The sequence below is a fragment of the Fundulus heteroclitus genome, chromosome 16, assembly GCF_011125445.2.
Source record: "Fundulus heteroclitus isolate FHET01 chromosome 16, MU-UCD_Fhet_4.1, whole genome shotgun sequence".
NCBI lineage: Eukaryota > Metazoa > Chordata > Actinopteri > Cyprinodontiformes > Fundulidae > Fundulus > Fundulus heteroclitus.
The window spans coordinates 28,080,479-28,097,202 of NC_046376.1; the positions used below are offsets into that span (position 1 = coordinate 28,080,479).

At 39.5% G+C, this 16,724-nt stretch overlaps 1 protein-coding gene across 2 annotated transcripts in view; it reads right to left on the minus strand.

Moving 5' to 3' along the window:
* Positions 1-6,719: 6,719 nt before the first annotated feature.
* The window catches only part of LOC110367879 (interferon-induced very large GTPase 1-like), a 95,406-nt gene continuing 85,401 nt past the window's right edge, over positions 6,720-16,724 (minus strand). Inside the window, exons 23-27 of one of the 2 annotated variants that reach the window (XM_036148353.1) lie at positions 16,512-16,620; positions 15,382-15,413; positions 14,603-14,711; positions 12,978-13,015; positions 6,720-12,901 (exon numbers count right to left, since the gene is read on the minus strand). In XM_036148353.1, the coding sequence (XP_036004246.1) occupies positions 8,033-12,901; positions 12,978-13,015; positions 14,603-14,711; positions 15,382-15,413; positions 16,512-16,620 (5,157 nt within the window). In that variant the 3' untranslated portion in view covers positions 6,720-8,032. The remainder of the gene's footprint in view (positions 12,902-12,977; positions 13,016-14,602; positions 14,712-15,381; positions 15,414-16,511; positions 16,621-16,724) is intronic. The other variant, XM_036148355.1, reaches the window with a different exon arrangement.

The following is a 16,724-nucleotide window of genomic DNA, read 5'->3' on the forward strand; positions in this document are numbered from 1 at the left end:
CCTACACCTAGCAAATCTTTTTTGGCATTTAGGCTTTGGAAGATTCTTTAAAAAAAAAAGTATTATTTTCCAATCACTTAAATGTGGAATGACAGACATGAGATGAGATACACTTGAAATTAATTTGATAATAATCCACCTCTCCTTGGTGACACTGTTGAATATTTCTCTATGATTATTTTCTGGTGTTGCAACTTGCAGACGGTCCCTAAGCATTTGAGGACGAGCGAGGTCTGCATAGGGTCCAATGTAATTCTCCCAGCGCAATGGGAGACTCGTTTTGAGGAAACTATGGTTGTAGCTCACTGTCTGCCTTGATGTGGTTGCGGAGGGGTGTCTGTTTTGTAGAATAAATCATCCACCGATGAGTTATTGATCTGGAAAAGCCGAATCTGTGCCTATCTTTCTAACTTTACCGAAGTCTCGAACTGGAAGCTGTTAATGTAAAAGCAGACCCGGCTGCAGAAACAAATTACAGAGGGGGCATTCCATTTTTTTGGGGGCACACCTTTTTAAAAAAAATTTTATATGCTTTAGGCTGAACAGTGGCTCTGTGACCACTCCTACAGTGCTGAGAAAGAAATTCTCAATAAAATCCCAAAATCTAAAAAAACGAACAAACAAAAAGCAATAGTGTTGTCAGTGTTGCATAATTAAGCAGGTTTTCACCCAATTAGGCTTATTTTGAACACATTAAGGTGGAAAAAATAGCATATGGGCAGGTTGTAAAAATTTGGAAAGCTTTTCATCACATTTGTTGGGCTTTTAGAAAGAATTACTAACACAACACTGGTGAACACGTCGTCAGTGTCCGCCTTGACACTGACGACGTGTGGAAGACTTTTAGAAAAGTCAACCCGCGGAAGGCCCCAGGTCCCAACAACATACCTGGGCGGGTGCTCAAAGAGTGCACAGGTCAGCTGGCTGGTGTCCTCACCAACATTTTTAACACCTCGCTGGACCAAGCCACAGTGCCAGCATGCTTCAAGTCAGCCTCCATCATTCCGGTGCCGAAAAACCTCAAGTCACCTGCTTTAACGACTACCGGCCTGTTGCACTGACTCCCATCATGATGAAGTGCTTTGAAACGCACTCGACCTGTTCCAGTTTGCCTACCGAAAGAACCGCTCCCACTGAGGACGCCATCTCCTCTGCTCTCCACCTGAGCCTAGCACACCTGGAGGAGAAGAACACGCACATGCGGATGCTGTTCCTGGACTTCAGTTCAGCGTTTAACACCATCTGGTGGGAAAACTAGAACATCTGGGCTTCAGCACACCCCTTCGCAACTGGCTGCTAGACTTCCTCACCAACAGACCTCAGTCAGTCCGGGTTGGTCAGAACACCTCTGATGTCATCACCCTCGGCACAGGCTCCCCCCAGGGCTGCGTCCTGAGCCCCCTGCTGTTCACCCTGATGACACACGACTGCGCTCCCAGGTTCACCACCAATTACATTGTGAAGTTTGCTGACGACACAACGGCGGTGGGCCTGATCAGAGATGACAACGACCAAGACTACAGAGAGGAGGTGGAGCAGCTGGTGGGCTGGTGCAGAGACAACAGCCTGACTCTGGGCTGTTGAAGCCGAAAAACGGACTCTGTACCACATTCACATAACTGCACATCCACACATTTGCACATATGCTTAAGAATGCTGGACTGCTGAAGCTACTAAATGGACTGTGAACTGCTGAAACAAAAAGTGGACACTGCACCACACTTGCATAACTGCACATTTACACATTTGCACATATGCTTCATGCTGCTGAACTGATGAAGCCACAAAATTTACTCTGAAATGCTGAAGCCACAAATAGACTATTGCTTATAGTGTTACATTGTTTTTCATCTCAATTGTTTTCTTAAATCGCTGCTGCATCTGGATACGTGAATAGCACACTGTCTATTTTCTATGCATTGTTTACATTGTTACATTGTTTTTCATCTCAATTGTTTACATAAATCGCTGCTGCATCTTTATCCTGAAAAATAGTGCAATCTACTGTGATTTTTAGAGTGATTTCTAGAGTGATTCTTTTCAAGCTGTATACAAACGAAATTTCGTTCTGTATCCACTTTGTACATACAAAATGACAATAAAGATATCTATCTATCTATCTATCTATCTATCTATCTATCTATCTATCTATCTATCTATCTATCTATCTATCTATCTATCTATCTATCTATCTATCTATCTATCTATCTATCTATCTATCTGTCTGTCTGTCTGTCTATCTATCTATCTATCTATCTATCTATCTGTCTGTCTGTCTGTCTGTCTGTCTGTCTGTCTGTCTGTCTGTCTGTCTGTCTGTCTGTCTGTCTGTCTGTCTGTCTGTCTGTCTGTCTGTCTGTCTGTCTGTCTGTCTGTCTGTCTTGGGAGGAAAATTGTTTTTAAGTTTATCCTCCAGTTTATCCTCCAATACGTTTTTTTTTACTAGTGATGGCGAGATGAAGCCTCATGAGGCATTGAACCACTTGAGCCAACTGGTTAGAGACAGGGTTCATTTCTTGAAGATTCATGTGCACACGAAACCACCTACTGGCCAGGTGTATAATCACAGCCAGCTGTATCTTAACACGTGTGATGCATTGATTTTTTGTCTATTATGACTCTTGGGAATGACTACACAAAAGGTGTAGGACGAAATCATTTGTCTACATAAATTAGGTATACACATATGTGTATAATAAAATATTGTTTGAATGTATTCTCTGTGTGTAATTATTTCCAAAATAGTAGTGTCATGTGATATGGCATGGTGTGTAATAATCAAACCTCTCAACTTTGATCAAAAGTTAAGAGTGAGATTATGCTAATTTTGGGGGCGGGGTGGGGGGGTGGGTTATGGTCAACAATTTCACACTAAAGCACACAGAGGTTCCCGCTGCGTCTTTACTCACGATCCAGCTGCTGATGTCTCCCTCTTTTCAGCTCAATGTACTTCTAGACTGTTACAGTTTATAACATTCTCATCACCTTTCACAGCGACAAGTTTCTCAGTCAGTCGCCGCGCTGACCAGACAAATCTCTATTGCTCTCGTCAGTGCGCTCTGGGCGGTGAGGTGGGCGGATTTTACCCCCGTGCGCTGCGTGCGACGGATAAACAGTGGGGAAAATGCATAACTAAATACTGTAAAGGGCTTCTATAAAGGGAACAGGGGTACTGACAGGTCTAAGATGAAGCCCCTGATGTTACAAGTTCTTTAAAATGACCCTTAAAAGTGCGCACCTGAATTAAAGCGCGAGGCAGCACGCTCACCGAAGCGCCACTGATTCTATGTTGTTAAAAACAAAAGAGCATGAAACACAGCTAGTAACTCTCCTATTGACTTTAACTGGCACACGTTGCTACCAATGTGAGGACATTAAACGATGTGATTCACGTTTTGAATGGTGAACGGTGATAAAAGCACCTGCTCCGAGGAAAAGAAGGGGGGAGGGAGAGGAGCAAGCGCTGAGGCACAGTATAATACGGTGCATGTAGTTAAAAAATGCAGAATTTATAAAAACAAAACTTATAAACAGACTAAGTGGTGTTTTAAACTGCATCTGGTTAGCAGAACAGTTTTATGATCCAGCGTGCAGCCATGACTGGTTCTGAATGAACCGGTCATGTGAAATCTTAGTCACTTCCCGAAGCAGTCGCGTGGTACAGCCGGGCAGCGAGGCTTCGGACGTCATCGTTTTATTTTGTTTTCTTGTCACTTCCTGTATGCTTATGTTCCTGCTAAATTTTAGATATTGGCATTTGTATTTTATTTATATACAATAAAGATTGGGAAAATTAACTCTGTTTCGGTTATGTTTTCCTTTTGGCCACAACAACCATAAGTCGGTGTCACAAAGCATTAAACTCCCATTTACCCATAGAAACCCCCACATTCTCTGACCTGTAACAAATAGTTGTAATGAAACAAGAAACGATTAACAAGTGTCACTATATAATTGTACTGGTCAATGTAAATGCCGCAAGAGGGGTTGAGTTCTACTGATTAACTTAAAAATATTTCATGGCTGTGTGAAAAATGTTTGATTGAGCTATACTCTGTAAGAGAAATTAAGTTTATATTAAGGTAGATTTTACAACTCATGCTGGGAAACTATTGATAAAAGTTTTTTCCCAGTTGATTTCTCATGATTGTTAAAGTGATCCTGTGTGTTATTTGGTTGTCTGATTGTACATTTTGTGTGGAGCACGTGTACACAAAGTTTTTTTTTCTTTGCTTCAGCGCAGTTGTGTGCTAACAGTATGTTATGTATTTAATAGTTCATGTGCCCGCCTATGCCGCTGGGTCTGTGTAAAAGTAAAAAAAAAAAAAATGTTCAAAGGACCACAGAAAAACATTTCAAATCCCAAACGTACAGCGTTCTAATTCTTGCAGTCTATTAGCAGCTTCCCTTAAGAGGTCGGACACTGAACGTCTGCCTGCTGAGTTTGACATTACTAAACAATGCTTTAGTGCGGGGGTGGGGGGGGGGGGGGGGGGGTGGGGCACGTAGATTTGACCGATGCAGTAAAATGCTAACCAACCAATGGGCAGAAGTTGACCCCTTAAGACACAGCCCCTCCTCATTTGCATAACGAGGCAGAAATGCATACAGAAATGTAAAAACGACAAACAGAAATGTAAAAATGACAGGCAGAAATAAATAGGGTAAAAAATACAAAGGAAGAATAAAACAGACAAATATTATAACATGCACATAAATAAATACCTAGAAAAATAAGTAATTAATAAATAAAGTTGAAGATTATAATGGACAATAAATAAAGTAATTATTACAAAGGCGAATAAATAAAGAAGCTAATTAAAAGAGATATATACATTTATGTCTCACTGTATAATTTCTACCTACAGTTATTTATTGTATTTTGGTAGCAATTAATTGTATGCTTATTTAAATATGGTAGAGCTGGTCCTCCATACTGATTTATGTGTACTCAGAATATGTGATACAATCACTATATGCAAGGGAAAGAACGAACATAAAGAGGCTTAAGTTAAAAGATAAAACGATATATAAAAAAATAACAAAACAGATATTACATCAAACCTAAGCTGTTCATCAAATTATAACATTTTCAAGATTTACTCTTTACGAATTTAACAGACTCACAAAAAGATTTCAGGGACATTGTTTAAACAAATTGCAATACTTCCAGTTTGGTTTGTGCCAAGGCTGAAAAAAATCTTGTCACCCTCGATTAACCCAAAATGTTTAATCTGTTTCTGAAGAGTGAGTCTCTTGAAATAAGAAAAAGAGTTTGATTTCTGTCCTATTGAACACAAAAACAATACTTTCCTTTTTGAAAATGTCTCTTAAGCCTCTGTGAAAAAAAACAAGAGATTTTCTTAATTACATTAGAGACAATCCCTGTTTCCCTCTAATGTGCACAGCCGCAATCGCGCACTGCATCTGGATTCATCGCGCACAGCGAATCTATGCAGCACAGGAAATAAAATCTGAGCTGAACTGTTAACAAAATGATAATAAACCAAGTTATTTTGTATCATTTTGCAATTCTGGGGAGATGTTGTTTCATGGTTCTGCTCTGTTTGCTCCAGGTGCTATTGAAGGGTGGGGCAGAAGCCGTTATAATTGGGCAGCTTGTGGTGTGCGTCTTTGTTTCTCCTGCTGCATGTCAGCTGTTTGTGTGGCTGTGTTTTTGCAATCTTCTTATCTAAAGCCTTAAGTTTCCAGTCCATGCATGCCTTTCTGTGCAGGTATTTTCAAATACTTGTTTGTAGGATAGGTGCACAAGTTGACAGTTCAACCTGTGATTTATGACACTATTCTTTCAGTGCTAAACCCCCACATACAGGGGAACCTCAAATTAACTAGAAGTTAAATCTGGGAACAAATCTGTTTAACACAACAGAAAATATAAGCTCTAAAAATCCATTATTAGATGAATATGCAGAGGATCTTAAGTTAGATATTGGATCATCTAACTCCTCCGTGGACTGGAAGTTAATTTTGAAAACGCATAGCTGTGAACTAAAATTGTCAAATGTGATATTCACATATGTGTGCAGCGCAAGCTGAATTTAAGGAATACAAGAAAAACAAACCTCATTGTTTTTTTAAATGAACTAATTAAATCTAGTGATATTTTGGGGCTTAATGGATATTTTTAACAGACATCTAAATGTTTTCTTCTGTGAGATGTGGGGCTATTCAGAAAACAATAGGGGCTTCAGCCAGTTTTGGTATTTTCCTCTTTTCAGATATTTGAAAGCTTGATTTCATATTTCTCTTTTCTAATCCCTCCAGCTGCTCACTCAAGGCACGCTACATTTTGGGATGTTTATGTTGTGAGATGGAATAGTCTATTTTAGTCAATGGAATTGGAGGAGGGGGGAGCAGAAGCCAGTGATGCATTTTGTTACTATTTTGTCAGATTTGATTGTAAATCATAATCATTTTAGTTAAAACATAAATAAAGCAGGGCACTGTCAGGAAGGTGGGCAACCAACTGGGCCCCTTACTGGTAGGGGGCTCCTTTTCCTCTATAAATCCACCCCTTTCTCTGCTTGCTCTTTCCATCTCCCCCGTCTTACTGTTCAAATGGCCATGTGTGCCATGAGTGTGTGACTGCAGGCGCTTGCCCCTCTGCTCAGTACAGACAGACATGACGGGCAGCTTGAAGAAATAAATGTAAAGGAGAGACGGGGGTGCAGCAACCAGTCAGAATCACCTTTATTTGGCCAGTTTTAGGGGACAAACAAGGAATTTGACTACTGGTTCCATTTCTCGCATCGTGAAAATATAGGCAGACAAGTTACAGCAAGCATAACAGCAACTACAACAAAATAAAACAATTATACAGAGAAAAGATGAGAACAAGGGCAATAAAGACAGGAAAGTATTTTTCATATACATATCTGTAAGTATGTGTATATAAGTTTTTTTTCTCTCAGCAGAGCAGCTGCCTACCCTGGCCGTGTTCATTAAAGATGCAGCCTTGGCATCTAAACTGCCTCTGTCGGCTTGTTTTAGCCATCAGTACCAACCTGATGATAAAAGTCAGAATAACCTGTGACCAGGATGTGTTGGGTCGACAGCTATGTTTACTGGTCCTGGACCTGTACAGGCCGTGAATGTATGGAAGGTCAGTCCTGATGACTGTCTCTACAGATCTAACTATTCATTGCACTTAGGACTTGTCAAAATGCGTGGATTAGCTGAACCACCCAGAGCTGGATGAGCACAAAACAGACTAAATGATGGCAGTGTAGAATATGATCAGGAGCTCCTGAGGAAGGTTGTACTTCTTGAGTTGAAGTACAGTCTCTGCTGGACCTTCTTACAGATGGTGTTATGGACAGGTCATCTAGCGTACCAGGCATGGCCGGCTTGGTTAATCAATATTGATATTTGTTAGAGCAAGTGGTAGAAGTCATAAATCCAGTGAATTTAACATGCATCATTTATATGCAACAGCCTACATTTTGTTATATTAAATATTTCTTCAGATGAACATGACAATGGGAGACAAATCAAAATAAGGTCAGACATCTGCAAAAAAACAAAGATTTCTTCTGACTAGACCTATGAAATCACTAAAGATATCATATAAAACTTTAGTCAAATTATTATAGGGACACATTTTCCTTGCTGACCAATGAATACGTTTTATCACAGAGTCCAACAAAGAGCAACAATTCACATACAGCAGCTCCTTTTTAAAAAAACTTTCATCATACCAATATCATTGTCACTGCTTATTAAAGCTAATTGTATAGATTCCTTGTATAAACTAATTTTTATTATATTTCATTTAACATTTATTAGGATCAAGTTTAATAAGAGAAGAAAACATTTTAATTTTGCGTTCTATGTGCGTACTATCTTCACTGAGAACACATTTGAAATGCTAATTTATGAAAACACCATTAAGTGATTTACAAATACTTCCACACACTTAGACCAAACTGTTTTCTAACAAACACAAGTTTGTTAGAAAACATCACAATGAATACATCGTTCAAAATTGACTTGAAGAGTAGCTGCCGATTTCTCACAAACTACACATTTCATTTAGACTTTCAATGGCGTCTTTTTTGCTGAATTGTTTCCATTCCTGGGGAATTTCCCCATTACCCTGGAATTTCAACTTATAGTAGTTTTCCAGATCTGTTTGAAAGTGGCAGACAAACCATTTCCAGTAGGCCAGCATAGAGGCATCAGCTGTAATGCTCCATGAAGCATATTTTTCTCCAGCAGTTGGATACTGTTTAAAAGGAACTGTCACCTCTGAGTCAGAATCAGGGTAAAAGCTTCTATCACTTGCAACTAATGTGGTGCAGAAATCAATAACAAGGTCAACTTTTCCTCTTACATGCCAACCTTCAATTCCAGAGGGTCGATGAAAAGGAACACTGTGCTTCCCGGGACTGTGGTCCTTCAGAGTGTTGGTGCAAACGGCAGCGCAGAATGGACATCTTTCCCAGCAGCAGTTGCACAACTGATCAATGAGGATTTGTTCAGGCTTCTGTCTGCAATCATTCACCTCAGTCAGGGAGAGACTGCTCATCTCCTTTATAATGAGTTTGAGGCCTTTCTCTATTTCTTCTTTAAGAAAGTCAAAATTGTTTATGTCTGTGAAGTTTTGACAACTAATGGTTTCAAGTGTCAGGTTTGGTTCTAATTTACTGGAAAATTCCTCCACCCATGTTTCTACGTCTCCTTTCTTCTTGTTAAGTTTCTCTGTTGCGTCAAACAAAGCCTGGCTGATGAGCCTGGTGATGTCTTCTGTATTTTTCTTGAGAATAGCCTGGGCGTTACCTTTTTGTGCAGTGAACATGTATTTCTTCACTTCTTCTTCGATAAAAGCCTCTATTTGCTTTCTTGGATTTCGGATGTAGGTGATAAAGCTGTTAAAGTTTTCTTTCTCTGCCAGAGATGCTAGCACATGTTTCTCTAAGTTCAGTCTGTTCTCACTGAAAGCTGGAAGACTGCACCTCATCTCTCCAGCAATATCAACAGCTGTCTTGTTACTCACAGCCTCAACAGCAGAGACTTTGAGATTTTTACAAATCATTTCTCCTAACACAACAGCGGAGGAGCTTCCTTTGCAGAGGCTTCTGAAAATGTTGTAATATTCACTTTTCTTGCTATCCAGATAAGTGAGCACATAATTGTTATTTTTATATAGCTTATGTGAATGTAAGAGCCAGCTTTCTGCCATGTTAAAAACATACAGTGAAAGATCAACTGTAAACTCCTTCTTGAATGTAAATTTCCTCCCTGACTCAAACTCGCTCACTCTTTGTTTAATAGTTTTGGCAAGTTCCTGCAAGTAGGTTGCGCTGTAACCTCTTGTTGCGATAGGTTTACTCTTCATGGACTCCAGACATTCTTTTTCAACATTTTTGATAAATGATCTGATCCTTTTCTGTTCTTTGTACTCAAAAGGGTTCTTTGATTTATGTTCTTCTACATGTTGCTGTGTTGTTGGTGCCATTCCTAGCCATTCTTTTAAATAGGCCATAAAGGATTTGGTTTGTTTGCCTTTGTCTCTGTCTGCTTCTTTCTTTTTTTCCTGAGGTTGTTGGGTTTCATCACAAAGTTTTTTATACTTCCTTTGGGTAATATAACCAAAGTAGTTCCCAGTTTCTGATAGACATTTGTATTTCTTGCTGTTTATTGACTCGTCAATAAGTCCATATTCAACACCAAGATCTCGAAGGACCATTAACTGATCTTCCTCCAAGTTTATGTCTTCAATGGGTTTTGTATCTGAGGTTAATTCCTTAACCCAGGTGCCCCACACAGTGTTGAACTGCGCTTTTAGATCCTCTTCATCTCCCGCGATACATTTTAACTCGTGAGCAAGCTCTTTGCTTTTCTGGAACAGCTTGTTTTCAAATTCTGTCTTCTTGTTGTCAAGCTTTTTTCGAGCATTTTTTTGATGGATAACTTCATCCAGTTTTCTTTTCACACCTCTCACGAGTTCCTCATGAAACTCTTTGATTTTACTTTCAAATCGGCCCCGCCACTGAACCAACATTTCTTTGTCTTTATCATCTTCAAAGTAGGCCACAATAGCTTGTGTTATTTCTTTGTACCTTTTGCTCATTTCTTTGAAAAGGTAACTGAGCTCAACTTTGTCCAGTTGGCCTTTTTCAATTTTGGGATAAAGTTGGTTTTCAATGATCAGCATTTCACTCCTCAGGGCCCAAGTCCAATTCCCATATTGGACCTCCAGTTTTCTGAAAACCGCAATTTCTTGGGTATTTTTGAAGCTAAAAACAAAATGTTCATTCATCAAGGCGTTCCACAGGTCCTGAACTTTGGTATTAAAATGTGACAAAGTGATTCCTTTAGACCGTGAGGCCTTAGACAGGATGATGGTCTTCAGTTCCTGGACACTCTCACTATACCCTGGATTTGGTGGAGCCATTGGCGGACTTCCCTCCCATAGCTGAGCAAAGTATTTCACGTCTTTTTGCACATCAAATGCAATGACATCACTGAAGCACTCAACATCACACACTTCCTCTTTGGCAGCAAGTTGAGCCATCTTGTCCAGTTTTTCCTGCAGTCGTCTTTTTCCATCCATGTTTTTCTCTGCTGCTCCAATATCTGTGACATTTTGATGAACAAACACACAGCTTGGTGAAAGTTTGACTTTCTTCATTCTCATAAAAGCCTGCACAACGATCTGCAGTACATCTTGCATCTCTGCTGGATTCTCACCAAAGATGTTGATCAATGTCATGTTTCCCAATCCAACAACAAATGTTGCAAGTTCATTGTCACGATGGAGGCTGGCATTACCTGCTAACTCTAGAGCACGTAGCCCTTCTGTGTCCACAACTAGAATATAGTCAAACTTGTAGTCTTTTTTTATTTCCTCTGACAGCTCAACCAGTTGCATATAGGCACCCTTGGTGCACCTCCCAGCACTTACTGCAAACTGCAATCCAAACATGGCATTCAGCATTGTTGACTTTCCGCTGCTTTGTACGCCCAAAACTGAAAGCACAAAGACTCTCTTGTCACCCAGTTTCTTGATGACTTCCTGTAAAAGACTAGAGATCCATATTAAAGGTACGTGACCTGCATCACCATCCATCAACTCCATCGGGTGTCCCTTTATCATCAGGTCTGCAGCTAGCTCAGGGTATTTAGACCATTCAGTCTGATGGCCCAGTGATTGTTTCTTGAGAGATTTATGGGCTTCGTAGATCTGTCCCATTTCTCTGAACATGTGCTCCAGACCAAAGGTTGCTGATTGGAGCTTTTTTGATAACTGTTCAAGTTTAGTTTGCTTGTCTTTTAATTGAACAGATTTGTCATGTTTCCTCTTTAGAACCAAGACCTCTGACCATGTTTCATCATAGTTTTGGAGAATTGAAGACAGATCATCCGTTGAGAGGGCATCTATCAGGATCTGAGTCCATTTTAAGAAGTATTCTCTGTCATCTGGTTGCAAACCCTTGAGGCTCTTAATGAACAACCTCATCAGTTGACTATTGGACACGTCACACTGTTTCTTTCTTAGTTCCATCAGCTTATTATTCTTCTGGCCCTTTTCTTTCTCAATGTGTCCCTTTAGATGATGTAATTCTTTGTTTATTTTGCACCATTCATGCCAAAGTTGGCCTTGGCAGGGAAGGAATGTATCTTTTATTTTGGCAATATCCATCCTTTCAATCATTTTGACTAGTTCCATGGCTAACGATTTTCCATTCAGGCAGTCCTTCGCATCTTCATCCACTTTGACTCCAGAGACTTTGGCCATAGTTTCAAGCTGGAAAGAAGTGTGGGGTCCTGACAAAATGCTTCTTATAATCTTTTTCAGTTCTTCAGAAACATCTGACTGGCTTCTTTCTTTCAGACCCAGTTTGTATTTTTGTGGTTTCATTTGAACTGCGCCACACTCATTGTCAGCACTGAGAATAATCAGTGGCTTTGAAGATTTGTAAAGCATTGAAATGACTCCACTACTTCCCTGGCATTTTCCCAAAGTTGGTACAAGAACGACAATGACTGAAGACATTTCAGTCAGTATTTCACGCTGCTTTACGATTGCTAGAGAATCCCCATGAAGATTACAGAAGGCAATGCAGTCATTAAAGAAATCATTGGGTTTTCCAGCAGGGCAGTACCATGCAATCTCTGCCACACCATCCATCAGATGACGAGATTTGGTGCTGCCTGGACTGTTTCTGTGGAAGAATGTGTTGTGGCGGTCATTGATCATAGCATTCATCAGCTGAGATTTGGACAAAGACATGGAGCCCAATCGGAAAAATGAAACCATGGGAGTCTCGGCTTTGTAGATTGGCATGCTCTTCATTGTGACAGTGGTTGAATTTGCCTTAATTGTGCTTATTTTCCACGTTTTTGTTATTTGTCTGAATGTCCACAGAGGACACTCAATATTTGTTGAGGCAGGATCAGGAACAAGCAAAGGTAAGGCATACTGGCACTGTGACAGCTTTGTGATAATTTTCTGTTTAAGTAAGCTGTCCGAGCAGTGAAATACTGCCATTTGAATGTCCATTGGGTGTATACGATTCTCTTTTGACTGATCTAAATCGGATGTAGATATAAAAAGAGTGTCTAAGTCATCATCATCTGTAACAGCAGTTTCAGATACTGGAAAAGCCTGTGAATTATTTAAATCTGAGTTTTCTGCCTGTACAGGGATGTATCTTGCTCTGTAATCTAACACCATTAATCTGTGAAGAAAAGCACACACTAGATCTTTCTCAAATATCTCATTTGTCTGTTTCATAGGTTGACCTATTTTAACAAAGTTCTCTGATGAAAGCATCTGTTGATGTTGATGTTGGTCTTGGAGGTGAATTCTTCTGAGAAGTTTTTCAGTTTCTTTTTGACATTTCTTTCTGTTTTCCTCAGAAGGATTGCAAAAAGACTATAAAAAGAATAATAATGATTTAATGTTTGTAAAGTAAATAAATACATATATAAAAGAAGGATAGGTGTCTTACCTTGTTTTGAGGATTATTTGAAACCACTTGTGGTGCACCTAGAAAAAATTATTATTTTTTCATTATTATTAATTATATTAATTATTCACAGATGATCAAATTGTTTTCTCAATTAACCACAGGCTGAGGGATGTCTAATATGAGAATGTGTGTATTTGTAGAAAGAGAGTGCGCTCAAAGATGGAGCCTTATGCTTGGGAATCAGCAGTGGTTTGCTAATAGAGGACGATAGGGCACTGGACCCATCAAAATTGCAGGAAAAATGTATAGAAATAAAAAAATTTCATTACACCTGTTCACTCATGAAATGTGTCTATCTTTTGGTTTTTCAGCATTCCAAATCCATTTTTGTGTGTGCGTGATGATCCATGCCATTCAGTTGTAAGGAGTCCCAGTTAAATAGTGTTTCTCTATCTTCTTAAACCTTTGCATCCATCTGACAAGATGCTGGTCTCTAATTGGTTAGTTAGAATTCTCCTCAGGCGTGCATCTCTCCATGTCCTTGGCCAATCAGTGCCTTTTGTGTCCTTATTCACCAAATCTGTTTAATTCATGGCATCTTAGATGCATATATATATATATATATATATATATATATATATATATATATATATATATATATATATATATATATATATATATATGTGTGTGTATGTATGTATGTATGCATGCATACATACATACATACATACATACATACATACATACATACATACATACATACATACATACATACAAACATACATATGACAAGACAGGAGAGACAGGTGCCATGAAAAAAAACATTCCATCATTTATTTAAAAAGTACTAATTTCATGACACTTTTCCTCAAGAAGAAAAAGTGGATAAAGATTTCTAACCAGACTAAATAATCCAGCAGCCGACAGGTGACACGGACAAAACTAAACCAGGGAATTCCCCCCCTGTGCATGCTAATCCACGTCGGCTAGTCTTATGTAACGTTAGAAAAGTATTTTATTGAAGGGTTGGAACTGAGGTTTTTGGATGAGGGCTATAGAGCTGGCAGTAAATGACACAAAAAAGATAATGTCAAAAACATAATGTCAGCTGCCCGCTGCAAACAGGTCAGAGATTTGATTACGATCCAGAGCTGCCTGCTCCGAAGCCACCTTTCGGCTAGGCCATAGCCGCCGAGCCGCATGCTAGCCTTGGCCTCCACCCTCCCTGCTTCAACTGCTTCCAACTGGATGCCCAAAGTGAACTGAACTGACACAGAGGCACCAACAGGTTTGGCAGTCTATGACCTTGTTTAGCTTTTGTACAGCAAATACTGTGATGTAATTGTTCAAAAAATGTAAAACAGAACAGAGAAATGGCTTAAAAACTACAATCCAAAAAGAATTTGAAGATATCTACGCAGTACTTTGAAAGATGACATTTCCGTTTTTTTTGCACTCTTAGAAACTCCAAATACCCAACAAAATGTATTTAGGGGCTAAAAAGGTGGAATTTGTATGATGTGATTCCTTAAGGAGCAGTGGTCAAAAGCTCATAGAGAGGTGATGGATGGATGGATGGATGGATGGATGGATGGATGGATGGATGGATGGGTGGATGGGTGGATGGGTGGATGGATGGATGGATGGATGGAAGTAAATTTTACCTTCCTCCTTTGGTTCACATGGAACAGTACTTATTTCAGACTGTCCTTCTCTGGTGTCATCTGACTTTTCAGATTGTTCAGCAACAGCTTGGTCCTTCAGTTGATCAAACTAAGAAACACATATCATGTGACATTAACTTTTAAATTTGTTCGAGTCTATTCTGTAATATTTAGACAGACAAATAAATCACTGACTTACAAAACCTAATTAAAGATCTTGAAGATATTCAATCAATTTATTTAAAAAGTATTTAATCTTTATGCCATGCACCACCAAGGCAATTCGGCATATAACACTAAAAAGGTGTATAGGTCACACCCACCTTAATATATCATATTCTAAGTGTAATAAATATTAAGTGCAACCCAGCGTAAATTCCTGCTTTGACAAACATATCTAGGATCAAAGTCAGTCATTGCAATTTAAAAGTAAGGTCAGAAAAAAAAATAACAAACTATCATTTAAATAATCAATGTTCATTGTTTTATAATAATTACTCAAATAAGCCTTCAGGCTCAAACCACAGGTAAGCCTGTAAAGACACTGAATTGTAATTGAACTGAATGGGGTTAAATTTAATTAAAATTAAACAAAAAAAAATGAAAAAGTAAAAGAAATAAAGTTTAACTTTTGAAATCTATAAATATTGTATTCTGTTTATTTTGAAAACAAATTTGTGAGTTCAGGTAACAATCTGATCAGGTCCGTCTCCCAACATTTAGGAGTTGAAAACATTGTGGTTTTCTAAAATTGTGGTCAATTATGCAGTTTGCCTTACCTTAAGTTCAGGTTCAACCTCTATTTTTTCTCCTGTAGAATGATGACAAAAAAGAGCAGATTATCATTTATAATCTGTTGTGCCATTAAGGCATGAGGAAAAATCGTGACTGATTTGCTAACAACATGGAACATGACACTGCTACATGCACGCATAGACTGCCTCTCACAGCAGGGTGGCCTGCTATGAAGCCAGGCTACACTTCACTTATCTTTTTTCTTGCCTGTGGACTCTCAGGGAGAGGGCCTGTGCTGGGGAGACCAGCCACCCACGCGTGTCGCATGGGACTCAAAGACATCTGCAGGGTCGAGCAAGCTGAGTAAAATGTACTTTCTGTGAAACTCATTTCCCGCTGCTACGCAGCAAAGCAGGGAGCTCTGGTTGTCCAGTGGAACCGACGGGGCTCGGAGAACTGCCAGCTGGATTGAAGCTAAGTCTGCAGTCTCACTTCTGCGTAAACAGACGCCAAAGCAAAAGAATCCATCTAAGCCTAAACCAGCTTTGTTTGTTTTTCTCAGCTGTTGCAGGAAGCTGACTCCAGACGGCGTGGAGCGGCCTGCAGCCGGCACAGGGCCCATTATCCCAAGCTAAGAGCAAAAGCCGAGCTGAAATCACCTGCTGCAGCCGGCTCAGAGACTCGACTACCATCCGGTGCTGCCTGCTTCGACTGCCCCATTTCGGCTAGGCCATAGCCGCCGAGCCGCATGCTAGCCTTGGCCTCCACCCTCCCTGCTTCAACTGCTTCCAACTGGATGCCCAAAGTGAACTGAACTGACACAGAGGCACCAACAGGTTTGGCAGTCTATGACCTTGTTTAGCATTTGTACAGCAAATACTGTGATGTAATTGTTCAAAAAATGTAAAAGAGAACAGAGAAAATAGCTTCAAAAATACAATCCAAAAAGAATTTGAAGATATCTACGCAGTACTTTGACAGATGACATTTCCGTTTTTTGCACTCTTAGAAACTCCAAATACCCAACAAAATGTATTTAAGGGCTAAAAAGGTGGAATTTGTATGATGTGACTCCTTAAGGAGCAGTGGTCAAAAGCTCATAGAGAGGTGATGGATGGATGGATGGATGGATGGATGGATGGATGGATGGATGGATGGATGGAGTAAATTTTACCTTCCTCCTTTGGTTCACATGGAACAGTACTTATTTCAGACTGTCCTTCTCTGGTGTCATCTGACTTTTCAGATTGTTCAGCAACAGCTTGGTCCTTCAGTTGATCAAACTAAGAAACACACATCATGTGACATTAACTTTTAAATTTGTGGGAGTCTATTATGTAATGTTTAGACAGACAAACAAATCACTGACTTAGAAAACCTAATTAAA